The 17,303-nt window shown below is 35.3% G+C and overlaps 1 protein-coding gene across 1 annotated transcript; it reads right to left on the reverse strand.

Annotated features, from left to right (window-relative positions):
• Positions 1–6: 6 nt before the first annotated feature.
• Positions 7–13,263, reverse strand: LOC142986373 (alpha-tocopherol transfer protein-like). The gene is made up of 7 exons (XM_076134840.1): positions 13,131–13,263; positions 4,226–4,421; positions 3,263–3,422; positions 2,673–2,734; positions 1,492–1,685; positions 733–937; positions 7–488 (listed from the first exon to the last, which is right to left on the reverse strand). The coding sequence occupies exons 2-7, from the start codon at positions 4,407–4,409 to the stop codon at positions 280–282; spliced, it is 1,014 nt and encodes a 337-aa protein (XP_075990955.1). The 5' UTR covers positions 4,410–4,421; positions 13,131–13,263; the 3' UTR covers positions 7–279.
• Between the last annotated feature and the right edge of the window lie 4,040 nt (positions 13,264–17,303).

Genomic DNA, 17,303 nt, shown 5'->3' on the forward strand with positions numbered 1-17,303 from the left:
CACACAGTTTAAGTAAAGATTTTTATTAGAACAATATCAATAAAATCTCAACCACTCCGCACAATCGTTCGAATCTTAGAGTTAGTTTATTAAAGTACCACCAATCATATTCTTTACGCTATTAATAATACTACCCACATCGATAATACCCACGTGTGTTGACAATAATGCAACTGTAATACATCCATACATCGACGACATCGACGTAGTTGATTGTTGTACTTCAAGGCTTAAAGTAGAAAGTAACTAATCAGTCTAAAATATACAATTACAACTAATTTAATCTACTTCCAGTTTTCTGAAGTTTCCTGTGAGTCCTCTCATGGCGTCTCCGACGGCGTCAGCGCCTGCGCACGTGTTCGCGCCTGCCTTGAGCGCCGATATAGCGCCCTCTCGCGCTGCTTCGCTGTACATCTCTAGTCGGACTGCCATCTTGTCATTCAATAATAAGGTGTCGCGTTTGTTTGCTAACTCTTCTTTCCACAAATCTGTAACAGATACAAAAGTTTTACTTATTTATATTTAGCGGTATTAACCACAAAGTACAGTATAGTTGTATGCATAATTGTATACATTAAAATTGATTGGATAAATATGTCAGCTTCATATAGGTAGGTACCTATTATTCGTGTCGATTGAGCTTGACTGAACCTTAAACGTGTTTACATTTTCACGTTAACAGCGTCGCACTGATTCTTTCCTAAAGTGTTTCGTGTAATGTTTGTGACTCACCAATCATCTGCCTCATGGGCATGGTGCCACCATACTCCTTAGGTAGCAGGTTCTTGTCAATTTCTACCTCTTCCATAGCACTGTAAAGCCTTACTCGCTTCTTTATCTTGTCTGAAATGAGCCCCATGCCAAAGTCCAAGGCGAATTTGATGGTGGGATGCACGTTGATGCCGTAGATTTCTTTGTGTCTCATCGGCAAGGTACGCTGAGGAGAAGAAAAGTAAGTAGGTATCAGAGTATTCTATTTGTTATAACTTATGTACGAAGCATTTGTAAAATGTAAAAATTTGTTCATTGTGTGTTCATCTAATAGTATTTTTAATACCTACCTAGTACCTAGGTAGGTATATAAAGTAAGATAAGTTTTGTTTGAACACTTGAAATAAGATCAATCTTACGTATTAAAATGTACTTAGGAGCATGTGTAAACTCACGTGAAGTTAATCGGAGTCCACATCTTAATTATTTTATAGTGACTGCGTGGTTTTGCGTTTGAGTGACTTTCTTTTTGCATAATATATTTTTAGCATTTACAAGTGGTCACCCTATAGCCTAAGTTATAGTTACAAGTCGCTGGAGGGCCTTTGATAGACATTAACGGCTATCTTAATTTACAAACGAACCTTACAAGGACTTTATTTGAGATACATAGTTTCCTCAACTTAAATACCTACCATAAATGTCGGTGCTGACGACAACTGGCTATTCGTGTGTTCTCGACATTTTGACGCAAGGCTAAGCAATCATATTCAAACGTACCTCGCCGTTCTTAACAATTCTGACGGCTTCTTTGGGTGTGAAGAGGGTGAGGTGTGGAAAGCTGACGCCACTGCCGTCAGCGTAGTGCACCACGCCACGGACCTGGTTCTCCTCGTCTTCCAACAGGGTCTCGTAACAGATGCCCATAACTCGGCACATGTCCTGGTTCGTGTATTTGTATGGGTCGAACACACCTAAATGCAAACATACCTGTTATAACTAATTTCACATCTTGTAATTATAATTACGAGAACAGCTCCAGGTCCTGTTCTTATGGTGTCTCAGTTAAAGTAATGGTGTATGTAAGTTATTGATACATATGTTCTAGTGGTTAAGTACCCATGGTCCCACAGGTTTTAAGCCAGTGATGAGTTCACGATATACCCGGTAATCCTACAAAATTACATATTCCCATGCTAATAATAACAATAATGAGCTCACAAATAATGCAGCTACAATAGGTAGGTAGGTACCTAATGTGTAAAATTATTTTATTAAAGTACAACATAGCCCTGGGCCGCGGCCGGTGGTGGCGATGGTACATGGGTTCATATTGGGAATCACGAGTACTTAACCGATTAAGTTCGTAAAGGTTCTGAAGCGGGAAAATAGCTCATCATTCACAATGTGACGAATGACGATTCTGCAGTCTCAAAAGTGTACAAGTAACAACAACAGTTAACGTGTTAGTATGGTTTCAATAAATCGTCTATTCATTTAGGTCAAATATATTATACTTGTATCTAACAGAATGTGGACAATGAGTGTGCACTGTGCAACTGAACGATGTGCAAATGTCAATGCTGTGTAAGTACGCAAGTTTGTGCTAAAAGCATAAAGTGTTTCGTCACATTCTACAATAAAGCTATTGGCAACAATGAATGTAACTTCTGAAGGCTACACCGCAATAAATCGACGCTTTTCATTTTGTATCATAAAACATTTGGTACTAGCTTATAATTAACTAAATAAAATAGTTAATTAGCCTTCGATATTTTTCTTTTCAGGCTGCCAAGTCACATTCCAATTAATTTTAAGTATCAATTTATCTGATAGAAAGCCTCTTAATCATGCATAAATATTTACCAAAACCATATAAATATATAATTATGAAATAAAGTAATAAATAAAATGAATACTACTTGTATATTGACGGTGATATTATAAACTTGTATATCTACCAGGCCTGTAAATGACCACGCGACGTCCCAATTTGTCCTTGAACGGACTCACAAATATGTATCTGGAAAAAATATTCTTAATATAATATTTGTTTCACACATATCTTGAGGTAATGTAAAGTCCCGTAGTTGGCGAGAGTGGTAGACTCAAGTCCTAATTACTCTCAGTAGGGAGAAGATCCTTGCTCAGCAGTGGGAATTTAATGGGTTAAAAAATTACACAAGTATATTTTATGAAGATATCTATATCTACTTGCGTCGAATCACATAGAAGTGTAGATACATTATGATATATTATAATTAACGATAATAAACCTACCAAGCAATACGATGTATGTATTAAGCTAGTAGGAAGATTATTAGTCGAAAAACACGTCATGGCAGTTCATTGTATGTTGTTGTATTTTTATTTTGGTCTATTCCAACTAAATAACTATTTACCAAATTACCGTATACGGTGGACTATTAATAATTCTATTGTTTTTTTCTTTTGGAGTATATTTGAGCGATTTGACTGCCTAGTTAGGTATGTTAAATAACTTAAAGTCATCAGTCGCGTTGTCTTATCACTTTGAGCCTGAAGTACTTACCCCAATTCGATTAATTCCAACATAACTGGCAGCTTGTAGTCGAGTTGATTGAAAGCGATGCCCCACGACTGACGCAGCAAGATGTAGCGCTCGATCGCTTCTTGAGCCATCGGCACGCTGAATTTCTTAGCACGAAGAAAACGTAGCAAGAAATTTGCATCTAGGTAAGAGAAAAAATATATACTTAGTGAACAATATTATCTTGATTGCAAATGTTTCGATTTATCAGGCCACATAGAAGATCGATTTTAAAGTCGATTACTTATTTTCTTTTATAGAGACCACCTACAGTAGATTCTGATATGTCCGTTCCAAAAAGAGACATCCGGGCGTGTGATCCCGACCTACACAAGCCACTGCAACCTACACCAATGGCTTTTGCAAAGCTGTAGATCGTCATAAATTACCGAAACATCCAGATTCCTGTACCATTAACCCGCACCCCCGTCACTGCCCTAATTTCCTGTTAACCGTAGTATTTCCAAGGAGGATTGACGTCAGGCATGAAGACGGCAATAAAAACATCAGCCAAACGTCAATAAAGCATGTTTTTAGAAAAAGGACATATTGTGCCAACCATACTAAGGATAAGAAGATATAGAAGAATTACAGACACATCTTATCTCAACCTGCCTAGATAGTTGGTTATATTTGATTACATTAGATACCTTACAGTGATGTTCTTTCCAAAAAGAAGCAATTAATATTTTGAGTTGTAAATTCTCATAATCACTACATAGTATTAAGCAAAGTTACTTCCCGTGTCTGGTCCCATGTCTTAATGCACGTATGCTTAGATCTTTAAAACTGCGCAAAGGATTTTAATGCGGTTTTTTATAGATAGAGGGATGCAGGAGGAAGGTTTATGGGTATAGTACTTAGAAAAGATTTTTTGTAAAATAACTGTTTTAACCGGGCGAAGCCGAGGCTGACCGCAAATGAATTATAAGAAGTAACACTTACCCATTCTCACTGCCATGAATTTGGGATTCTGTTCCATCCAGCTCCTTAAGGCAGACAGAGCCTGCGATCTAGAGTTCTCAGTCTCCCGGAGTTCATCCTCGGCTACTTTTTGGGTGTCAGGGGTGAGAGGGCAGTTGTACACATCTGCTTCAGTCAGGTAACGTTTGGTAGTCCTCCGAGACATGGCTTTTGTAATCTGAAACAAAGTGGATCATAGTAAAAATATTGTAGGACTATTGTTAATTCGTCACAATTTCTATTTCATACATTAAAGAAAGAGCAGGTTTTATGTGGTTGTTCACAAAAAGTTGCTTATATAGTCACCCACTTGAAAAATATTTGTGCTGCTCATTATTACAATGATGCAGAAAATCCAATTAACAATGTAATAACGAAGGTTTGTCTCGAATGATTTTCCTGTCACTATCCGACTAACTTATATATTCTACTAAGCGCTTGCCAAGGCTCTAAGGTTGCAATACTTGAGCTGAATAAAGAACAGTAGGTACACTTACGCGTCTTTAGTAATTAAAGATTAGTTGATTAATCTCGGTTAATTCGTTTACAACGTTACATGACTTGTGAGCTCTATGAAAACCATCTTATGATTCGCGTCAATCTATGCTTGTGTAAATCTTTCTGTGCGGTCAAACCGACACGTATTGACATTCTCATTCATCATTATTTTCTACTTATAAAACATTGCACAGACCCTTCATGTGTTATACTTCCTATAGATACACTTATAAGTCCGTGAATGACTCTGTCTATTAGTGAAAGCCCTATGAAATTGTTTTGTAAATGGACAGACACGAGGGGACTTTATTTTGTGATACTAACTACTCGATTCACAATTTTCTTCTAAAACTCTTCGGGATATTTATAATTTTCTGCATTATATCCTAAATTACTGTGTAAGAAACTAGCATCTTCTAAGAAAACTCTTGACGGATCGCTTCAAGTATCTTAAACCATCAGTCAGTATGTAACCAATCAGTTCGGTTCCTTGGTTGAGCAACGGCCGCAGCGCCGTCAGCGCCGGCTTGTGCAATGACAAAATATCATTTTCGGTGCATTATGTAATGTTCAAATAGAGTTTAAGAAATCCGTTATACCCACCTCTCGTTAAATTTGTATTTTAATATGGCCGATCGAATATTCAACCTTGGAATTGATTACGCAGTAAATGTAGTACCTAAATAACATCGAAGATGTAAATCATTTCGAAGCAATGGTGCTTTAAACAAATGGTTAAATCTTGTAACAAGTATCGGGAGATGTATAACGACTTATGGCTAAAAATATGGCTATTTTCCGTACAAAGATGAAGTATTAAGCCTTTTAAAAAATGGCAGCAATAAAATAAACGCCACCGTTGATGAGATGATCCTATGAAAATCACTCACTCACGGGTAGCACCGAACATACAATTGAATGAATAGATGGATGTTTGTTACTCTTTCAGGAAAAATTGTCTAATAGATTAAATTGAAGTTTAAGATAGTTTAAATATAAAAACATGGATTGGACAAACACATAGGACCGTGGATTAAACCACGGACAGCACACTACAAATACTTAGGTAATATTGTACAATCACCATGCAAAAATATATGACCTAAACTCGAATAAAGGAAAAATAACTCTGTGTAACACACTTCTCCATAGATTTTTATTTAAAAATCATGGACTCAAGTTCTATGCTCATACTTTCATAATATATTTTTATATATTCCTATTTATAGTAGATTTAGCTTATTTTGAAAAATGTTTTATTTAAACTAACTAAATAAAACTATGATCATTCAAAAAATATATATCATGACCGTTGCACGCGGAGGTGTAGGCAAAAGTGTATGAAATCGCCATCAACAATATTAATCCTATGTAATATGGAGCGAGCCTATAGCCAATTGTCGCACACGATTCCAAGCTAGTATTGAGAAGTATTCTAATATAAATTAGAGCTTAACGTTTAGAATAAGCTTATTGGTATACACAATGTGGCATATACTAGGTATATGAATTGAAAAGTAATAATTATTAGATTTTTTTAAAACTTTACTCTACGATTTTTATGTAGGTGATAAATTAACTACTTAATGAATTTCTACCAAATGAATAAGAGTACTGTTTACTGATTATCCTCGAGTCAAATCATTTTTTCATTTTCCCCGATATTCCCTATTTTCTGTCATCAATACCAAAAGAATACGTGCTTATGGCGAGCACGTATTCTTAACTAAAGATTTTGCATATAGTACCTACCATTTTTTGAAACCGCTTACACAACACATTGTCATACAATCTTTAATTGCATCTCTTTAAGGGAAGATTGCTCGCAAACTTTAAAATAGTTATTTCTATTAAATATTATTACCAATTGCAATAAGGAAAAAACAAATATCTCCTCAATTTACTTTCGTTTTATTTAGATGGGAATGGATGCCTATGTGAAATTTATTTACTTTGAATTATTGCTTTAAATTGTCGGGAATAGTGCAGATCCATGTAGTTAATTGCATTGGATAGTATCGCTCATCTAACAAATGTAGACAATTTTCAATACCAGTTTCGGTACTTGAAACTGAAAATTAATGATTGTATCGAATTATATTATTCGATACAATCATTAATTTTCAGTTTATGGTAAATATACATAAAGCACGTCAAGCACTATCTATGTGAAAATGAGCCCAAATGCTTTTTAAATAGCGATAATATATATATATACTTATATAAATGAAAGTAATTAACTTTCTAGAGTAGAATTAGATCGAAAGCAGATACGCGATATTATTCAATACTCAGTACTCGAATTTGCCCTATGTCATGTGTGTAATCTGCATCACATTTAAAAGTTTAATAACATACATAATAGTAACAACATATGCAATTGTTGTAAACATCAAGAACAGCTCATACACAGTAACATAATTTTATTAATCTATGTAATTGTAAGGTTGTGTAAGCATTTCAAGATAATTAGGGTAAACTGTGTCAGCGTGGAAATTGTGAAACAAGCGCAGACCGCGGACTCGTCCGTCATGCGCTTTATTACCATGAATACAATTTAATTTGTTTATCCGATTAAGAATGATGATGATGATAATTTTTTGCTTCGAGTAATGATAAACAATGTAATGAATACTTTTCATCTTGTTTAACACCTTTTTTGAGAGCATGCAAGGTCCCTGACCCGCACTTGGCCAGCGTGGTGGACTCAAGGCCTAACCCTTTCCTCGTTCGGCAGGAGACTCTTTCCCAGCAGTAGGACAGTAAAGGGTTATAAAAAGTAGCATTGCGCGATTTTGTGGTTACTAAGCTTGCAGCACTCTAATAGGTTGGTAAACTGTCAGCTACACTTTAAATTCACTACGGAAAGTTGGTTCAATCAATACTCATTTATACATATAAACATAAACTCAAGCCTCCGCATTCAGGCCAGAAAATTAATTTATAATTAAATAAATAATAAGTAAATAAACTTAAACTTTATCTGTTATCGTATTTTATGAACGTTTGTTTCTCCATTGAATGAATTTTATTACTAACAAGTCAAGTAATAGTTCATTAGCAATGTGATTTTCATATAATTATCGCTATGAACCCCGAAAGCAGCTCCTTGAATAATATTTAACTTAAGTATTAAGTATTTAAAGTATTTTGTTCAGGACACGATGTACCTAAGTCTCGGCAGGAGGAGGCAACGACTCGTGTGAATTATAATTGCTGATTCTAATGTTATAAACTAGTTGACCTGCTCGGTTCTTTATTTGGTTTAAATTAAAAGTAAAGAAAACAGCAAAGTGTGAGTTGGACTCGCGCGTTTAATTATATTATATATAGGTACTTCACATAAAATGTCGGTAGAACAATGGTGCCTACTCCGTGTCATATTAGAATAGTAAAAAACCTTCAATACGAAATTTCGTTTTCACCAACCATGGTAGGCCCTTTGACCCATTAAAGGACATCACCGATATGTCCATTAATTCAAGATAAATAGATCAATTGGTTGTGGCGGCCGCTGTGGCGTCATTTTCTGTCAACTTCCGGGTTTTTCTGTAATTTCTAATAGTGATTGTAATGGTTTCAAATAAGTGATCTTTTTCACGCCGGTGGTATGGAGCAAGTTGGACTCCAAGCAGCGTGAACGAAAGTTACATAACAAATGCTTAGACCACTATTATACTAGGTTGTTCACGCTAGCACCGTGATGCAATGTTGCACGATCTAGGTATCATGAACCCGACTGATTTAATGAGACAGTTACATAAGCTTTTACTTAACTATTTCACCCCCGATATATCTGAAAATATTGACAACTGCTGTATAAATAATTAAAAAAATAAATATTTTTGGACAACTCACACACGGTCATCTGATTCCAAACTAAGCAGAGCTTGTACTATGGTAACCAGACAGCTGATAAACATACTTATATAGATAAATTAACATCCAGGCTCAGAACATACTCGTGCTCATCACACGAATATTTGTCCCGGGTGGGATTCGAACCCGCCACACGCGGCACTATGGTTATCGCGGCGAGGTGACCACTTAAACCACTGCGCCAAACGTGCAGTATAAACTTTCAAGCGTACTAAAATTAGACCTTCATTAAAGAAGAATTTTCTAAAACTCCGAGACACCTTTCTTACTTGGAAACAAAACATTATAGTGTTCCTTCTTTTTCAAAATTAAGGCACTCTCAAGCTATCTTTCTTCCTTATTTTTACCCCTTAGAGAATGATTTTCTAAATACAATGAATTACTTCTAATGACCATATTAACTTGAAATTAAAGATTAGAACTTGAAATTTTTGGGTTTCAAACTTTCATGCCCAATTCGACATTTTTAAGAGACGAGTTTAAACACATGCCAACATTAATCCCGTATTTCAACCTCTTCAAGAATAATCTTGCAAAAGCCTAAATATTGAGTTTCGGCAGTCCATCACGCTGCTCAAGTGCTGATTTAGTTTGAGTTTGTAAAACCTGAGGACATAAAAGGTTCTTTAAAATGTTTACTTTGCCGTTCAAACAAGTGACATGATATCACTTTTTTCTATAATTCACAAACTTTGAAAAGTCAATGTTATTCTTCCATCTAGATTTTGGACTTTGGACGTGTGCTTGGAGACGAATGCTTAATGTGCTTAGGTACGTCGCTTTGATATCACTGTTATTTTCCATAAAAAACAAGTAAATATAAGGTAAGTATATTTCTTTATTTACATTGTTTCAGCTATTTATCCGTAAACGAAACGGTTATTTTCGTTTATATAAGGATGAATCATGAAATGCATGAATAATTTTGCGACACCATACTTATGTGCCTGCGGCGAAACATGTTTCTTTGAACGAAGATATCGTGACTTGACGCACGGTTACCTTTGCAGTTGCAACATCCTACAGCTTTTATATGTTCTCATGTTGATGGACTTGCAAGGCTTCTCTGATATCGCAATACGGTCATATATTATCTATTGAAAAACAAACAGTTACGCACTTTGGACTATTTATTAGAGCTAAGCTTGTGCTCGAGGTAAAAAGTACTTAATCTTTTCGCTTTATAGATTGCTAGGGATGAGTCAAAGGTAATAAACCAGAAATACTAATTAGTCCGTCAGTCAGATAATTTACAAATAATTGAAACGTATTTTTTTCATCAAAAACAAAAAAGGGTACTTACTTAAAAGCAGTAAAGTTATGGAGTGGTGGCTAACGATATTTTGTACTCTAACGTACCGTCATGCGACTTTCAACCCAATGTATCGTCTTAAATACTTGATTATGTATGTACAATTAAAAAATGTGTGAGATTATTTTTCACAACATACCGGATAAAAAATTAAAATTAGCCATGATCCCTATTCTGTTAGTCCAGGTAGTACCTACATAATCTTTCAGTGTGACATAATTGTAGCAATATCACCACACAGTCATCCTTCCGTCGTCCCAAACTTTCGTGTTTGTTAACGAAGCAGAATATTCGAAAGATAAATATTTTAGGGTTCATGTTTTAGATGGTCCTGGAATGTCAAAAAAGATTTTATATATAAAGGTTTTCTACAAAGTCACGATGATTAATTCATAGTTTATCCATATTTTTTTAATTATAGATTATCCGTTGAATTGAATTGTCGTTACTTAGGTATCTACACTTCAATTTGTCTCGACGATCAGTCATCAGTTGACGGACCGGAAAAAATGTCGTGGTCGACAAATAATCGCAATATACGTTCTAGGTCAGGACGTGGTCAGATGTTTTATATTTCAACTTTGGTAAATGTGTAAGTATTTCTTTCTTATTATTATAAACTGCCGTCCTGGCCGTCCGCGTGGAAACCCTTCCCTCAGGGATAAAAAGTAGCCTATGTGTTATTCTGGGTCTTCAGCTACCTTCATACCAAATTTCATCGTAATCGATTCAGTAGTATTTGCGTGAAAGAGTAACAAACATCCATACATCCATTTATAATGTTATAAGTAGGATGCCAAAGTTTGTGAGGATGAATGGATGTATGTATGCTTGAAACTCTTTCATGAAAACACTTGTGCTTTTGCCCCGGAAAGCCTTTTCACGCGGACTCAGTCACGGGCAGAAGCTACTGTAGAATATTTTACGAAATTAATGTGTTGTTTTAACAAATACTTTTGTTTGTTAAAACAACACATTAATTTTGTAAAGTTCTTGGTAAGTACAAAACTGATTATTATATTTTTTTGTTTATAGCACCAATTTACAGTAGGCAACTTACTGCATATTTCGGTAATTTTCAGCAGCCTTTGCACATTTAAAATCTAGGGCACGGATGCATATTATTGTTTAATGTAAACATTGTCTTCATATTTTTAGCATATTATTATTTGTTTAATTTCATAAAAAAGTTAAGTATTGTACGGTAAATTAGAGAGATAAGATAGGATCGAGATCGAGTATCGAGAGATTGACATTTAAATGTACTGCAAAAATAGTTTCTACGACGTCCGCCATTTTTTGATAGGTAGAGAATTATGCTTCCAGTCATTATGTAAAAATATCGCTTGAACAGATACACTGCCTTACTAGATCTATATTTATTGTTTATTCAATGTAATGATAAAAAAATAATGCTCCATTATTTAATATTTAATAAAAAATATATATTATGTTTACTTTTCTCGTAAAGAGTACGCAATGTAATAATCAAGGTTACAAATTACTAGCGTTCCATTTAAATCAATGCATAATACATAGTTATTGGTTGAAAAATTCACTACCATACATCAGCTTTTACAAAAATCGCATTAATAATTATATTCTAGAGCAAGCTAATACTAATGAGTTTCATGCGGTTTCTTCTCATGAGCAACCAGCTTTTCCGAAACGGTAAAACTATATGACTATTCCAAATACTTTTTACAAAGTTTATGTAAAAAAGGATTTTAAAATTGAATTAAATATGAATGCAAGTGTAAAAAGTGTGTGTATACGATATAATATAGGAACAAACAATCAGCTGGTGGTTCGATACAGGCTCATGACGAATTAGATCGACATTTATCTATTGACAGTATCAAACTGTCTTCGATCCACCAGTGTCGTCTGTATCGGTACAAGTCGACTGGATCTTTCGATTTATCAATACGTATAGAACATCCCTATCTAAACTTGAGAAAGATTACTTTAGCGTCTAGAACGGGCCTCAGTCCACGTGATACACGCGCCAAATTACCTACATTCTTAAAAAACATACATACATCCTCACAGACTAAGCCATTTCCTATATATTTTTTATATTATTTAATCGTAGTATGTTAGTGCCTCAGTGGTCAACCTAGTGTCAAATTTCCATCGGGCGGCATGAACAACTTTGACTCTAGGTTGACCAGACTAACCATACGATAAGATGAGGAAGAAGACGTGTCAAAGTTGACCAAATAAGCAAGCCTTTGACATGCCTTAACGACTATTTTCTTAATAGACAACAACCAGGACCGACTTTTGACCGACAACTCCGAAGCACGGAGACAATTAATTCAAATAACATTATGCGGTTATCCATCAATAAAAGGACCGAGCCAAGGGAGGGTTACTGTACCCGCAGATTCTTTACCGACCAGTGAGCACAAACAACTATAAGTGCCTCAAACAATATAAGCATGATTGTTTATTTACTTATGATCATGTCAATTTTATGTGGCACAAGAAAATACGTATTTTTCTACGAAAGGTTCATGGGCCATAGTTCTACTAGCCTCTTTTGGTTACAAAATTTACCTATGAATGTACTTAATTTAAAAGTACAGTGACATGATTTTTTTTAAACTCGTTAATGTCTTACTGTTGGCAAGGGTCTTCTCCCGAACGAGGGAGGGGTTTCAGAATGCACAACGCTTGCAAAGTGCGCCTTATTAGGAATTTACGTGCCCTCAAGAAATTTAATGTATGAAACTAATTATTTATTATTTTAGCACATCAAAATATAAAAAGCGATCAACAAAATAACGAAAGAAAAGAAAATGAGTAGGGATCAGTAGCAAGTGACGTTATTTGGCCTCTGCCTGACCCTGTTAAAATATCATAATATTAAATTTAATTATTTTTAGTGCTCTTTAAAATAATTAAACACATGATTTGTTATAGACTATCTACTCAAATGAAAAATTTAAGAGATGTTTCCAATATACGATTAGACCAATTACTTATTTGTAAATAATTTGCTATTTAATATTATTTTCTAATAGAGGCACTCAATTCAAAAAACTAACGCAATCGCAGAGCTTTTGTTATTAAATAATAATTCGCATTGGCTGTTTATCCGGAACACTAATACCATAATTCACAACGAACACGTAATAAAAAAGTCACAAGTGTCTACACAGCGCAAAAAAAAAACTTAAAAAGTTAACTCACTTGTAAGAGTTTGTCGATATAAGTGGATCACTATAGAGCACGTTCACGTTGCACTGTGGTCGAGCTAGCACTGGCAGAGAACACTCGCACGACTGTTATTTTGCTTGCAAGCAATGCTCATTGCGCACCACCGCCGTAGATATTTAGATATTCTGCGGTTTTCAGTGAATGTTGCTTAGGTCAACAACATTTTTACGTTTTAGTTAAACATTCGATTTTTAACCAGATCGCTCGAATAACATAGGAATCCTTGTAAATTCACTCAGAGTACAACAGAACACATCTATTTTATCTGCTTTCAGACCGAGAATGTGGATCATTCCGTAAGTCCGGATGATTCTAATTCTCTATCATATGCTGTGGATGTAATCTTTATATTTTAAAATGGAGCATCGAATTCAATGTAATTTTACTAGCGTTTCAGTGTAAACAGTAACTAGAACCGTCAAGCAATGCAAGGTAAAATGCGTTATTTCTCGCATACTGGCAAACAAAACAGTTTTAGGTTTATTCATCACCACACTACGTTAAATTTAACTGTAGACACCAAAGGTTTACGGCCCCTGCTTATTTGAGGCTCGCATTTATTGCAACTGTTATATAATTTACAAAAAGTAGCGTAATCGATTTAGGTCAGAGCAGTGAATCCGAAATTAGGGGGTAAATTATACGCTACTGGTTCCCATGCAATAGTTTGCGACAAGTCGTTAGTGAAGCACGCACCATTATACTTAGATTAGTACATCTTCATACGGATGATACATGCGACTTTTATAAAATTGTCCAATGATTTCAAAGACACACGGTTTCGCTCCTTTTGTTTTTATAAAACACTGTCGAGCATAAAATGACTACCATATCATTTTTTTTTTGCAGATGGCTGGACTTTTCCTAGGAAAAAGAATTAGCATTGCCATTATAATGCTGCCAGTTTTCTGCGCACCTTACCCGAGGGAATATTTTATGATGACTTATTTAAATTGTATTTATATTTTAGTAGTTAAATTGCCGCTGTTTCTTAGGTTCACCTTTCTCTTATCAAACTAGCTCGCAACCTCTTCTTATAATGATATACACTAACAAGCTGTCGCCCGCGATTCGACTGCGTGGTTTTGACTTAGGATAGAATTTTCATATTGATATGTAGAATTGATCAAAATCCTTTCTAAGCGGATGCCTACGTCATAACATCTACCATCCATATTTCATCTCGATCCGTCCAGTGGTTTGGGCTGTGCGTTGTTAGAGCACTGTGTCAGTCAGTCACCTTTGAGTTATAAATAGTAGATATTTAAGCGACAAGGAAACGGAATGATGCCGAAAAAGTGCAGTTATTTCTTCTGCGCTTATTCAGCGTCCCATACAGGGACCAAGTATACCATCTAAGTAGATATTGAATAAAGAAAACCAGCCGATAGTGGCCAGCAGCCACGTGTGACCATGACCCCATTGCACCCGTCATAGTCAAGTGATGTAACTCGCCGTCCGAGCACGAGCTTCGGTTCTACTCTGCAATCAAAGGTATACTTAGTACCTTTAGCTTAATATAGTGCATTCGCGCCACAGTTACCATTTCTTTAGCGACTAGCCTATGATAATATGATAATGCTCAACGTAATTAGACCGCAGGACATAATCTATTTATTGTTAAAAACAGTAAATATTTTTTTGTTATCAATGTTACCTATTAACACGAAGTTTTGTATAACTACTGTACAAGAAGCAAAGAGATAATATTAAAATTAAATAACAAAGTTGAGCCCTAGCGAGATGTTCACCGTACATTGGTTCTTTTAGATTATCGACAGCTCTCACATTTAAGGCATTTGTTTAATACATTTATTCTTGAAGGCATGCAAAGTCCCCAACTCGGTAGTTGAGGTGGAATATGTCAGTCAAGTCTTATAGGTATGTACCGAGAAATAGGACTTTAACGGGTTAAAACTTGCACCCCCTCAGTTTCGTTATCGGTAAATTGTTACGGTAACTACACAGTCTACACACTGCGTGTATGGTAAGTACACTAGTCATGCTTCCGGCGCTGTATAAGTAACAAGTATAATGTAGATTTACTATCCTACTGCTGGGCAAGAATTTCCTCCCGAACGAGGGAAGGGTAAGCCTCGACTTCACCACGCTGCCAAGTTGGGGAACTTCCATGCCTTCAAGAAATTCATTAAACAAATGCCTAAAACATACATATGTATGTAAATGTAATAAATAATTTATAGCAATAACCATCTACCGGCAAGGACAAATAATAATAAATTATGAAAGAAATGTTACGAACATTCAACAATTACATAAAGTCCATAATATTTTCATACGTCGCTATTATTTTGCGTGCACAATTATGTAGTTTTGAGTAGAGTACTTAGTTTTGATTCTCATTCGAGATATCCGGCAATTAACAATGAAATTAGGCAAAGTGTTGAAACATACGAAACGTTGGAAGCACAGCGTTGCTTTGCGATAATGACCTTTTGTAATGATCGCATCGTCATGAAAGTCCGTGGGCTTAGCTTACAAAACTTGTTACGAAAACCGAAACCTTTGAACAATATATTGTAGTCCGCTTTTCGTAACATTTAATTTAACTATTTTTATTTTCTTGAGACATGAGAATATCGACAGTTAGCATATAATATGATAACTATCGTAACAGCTGGATATAATTATCCTCTAAAGTTTGGAAGAAGCAATGAACTCGTAATTTGCATGTGATTTTACAATTAGTTGATGTATACCTATCTTACTAAATTTCATACATCGACGGTACCTTGACAGTAATGGTCCACCACACGACGCCATGTAAATAGGTATTATGCACTGTGAATATGGAAAAACAAGGAAATCTAAACTTGGTTACAACTTACATAGGTCAATGAACTCATCAAAAAATAGCCGAACATATTGAATAATTTCGATAAATATTATATTTTAAAATTGATATCATTTTTCAGACAAAGTAGCAGTGATGGAAATAAAACCACTTTATATGTACCACCGCAATAAAATGCCTAGTTTGGCTGTCATTGGTTTAAACTAAACAAGGCCAAAAATTTATGTTTTTATTCATATTTTTTAATGTTATGTAAAACTGGTATAACAATAATAACTAACTAAGTAAAGTGAGAGATATCCCTTTACGTAGTGAAGTGAGAAGAGATGCATTGCACGCATCGTGCCCAGCTGACTGGTCGTATTACCACACTATTATGTCATGCAAAGGTGCAGAGAGCAACTGACCCACATTTGCCTCAAGAACCTTTAAATATGCTCTTGTAAATTTAATTTTGACATCTCATGAGTTTACAAATTACCTGCTTGATAATGTTATTTGTATTTTATATGAGTAGTGAGCACATTGCAATAATAAAAAAGATTGCCGAATCAATTAAATCTGGTGGATTCCTTGTTTAGTTTAAAACTGAATTGAAAATAGAGAGAGTATAGTAGCCCCCCACGCAAATATATGTATAAGTCTAGCAACAACAATGTTCTCATTACCTACATCGCCTGCACAGCAAGCTAAGGTCATTCAAAAGCGTTTCTGAAGAGAGAACAATGCAAATATAAGCTTGAATAAAGGATAAAAATCTAGAAAACTTATAGTATTTTTTTTTAAGATGCCCCCTTTGTGAATTGCAGCGCCCGCGCGCCCCTCTTTGAAAACCAGTGCTCTAGACGAGACTATCGTATGTTTTGCACGGCGTGGCCGCGGCGCGGCGTCGTGATGACGACACACAAGCAGTCAACGACACTCAACGAAAGCCATTCTCTTACCAGGCCAAGGTTATACAGAAAGGGTACGCGTGTTTACTTAATTCTTCATTATTTATTTTTAATTCTGGGTTAAGCTTCTGACACCTTAATTCACGGTTAATTTATTCTAATCTAGTCTTTATAATATACGTAAATATAATACTGATATTATTGTTATAATTACCTACGTACCTATACATAATGAGTTACTCTATTGTTGGTTATTGATAAGCTATTTTTATAATATCAATAGGCGTTACGCAGGGTCAAGTTCTAGGTCACAAATTATGCAGACATACCACAATTTTCTACTTGTCAAGATTGCAATGTTTTCGTAATAAATTGCAAATTCAGCGACGTTGCTGTCGCACTGTATGAGTCGTTGGCTACCGTGATTACTTAATATTG

Source organism: Anticarsia gemmatalis, chromosome Z, assembly GCF_050436995.1.
Source record: "Anticarsia gemmatalis isolate Benzon Research Colony breed Stoneville strain chromosome Z, ilAntGemm2 primary, whole genome shotgun sequence".
Lineage (NCBI taxonomy): Eukaryota > Metazoa > Arthropoda > Insecta > Lepidoptera > Erebidae > Anticarsia > Anticarsia gemmatalis.

Excerpts from the sequence above, each read along its gene's own strand:
- LOC142986373 (XM_076134840.1), bottom strand. The coding sequence starts at position 4,409 with ATGTCTCGGAGGACTACCAAACGTTACCTGACTGAAGCAGATGTGTAC. Across the intron at positions 3,423-4,225 it reads ATTCATGGCAGTGAGAATGG|ATGCAAATTTCTTGCTACGT; the intron begins GTAAGTGTTACT and ends TCTCTTACCTAG. Across the intron at positions 938-1,491 it reads GAATTGTTAAGAACGGCGAG|CGTACCTTGCCGATGAGACA; the intron begins GTACGTTTGAAT and ends TCTTCTCCTCAG.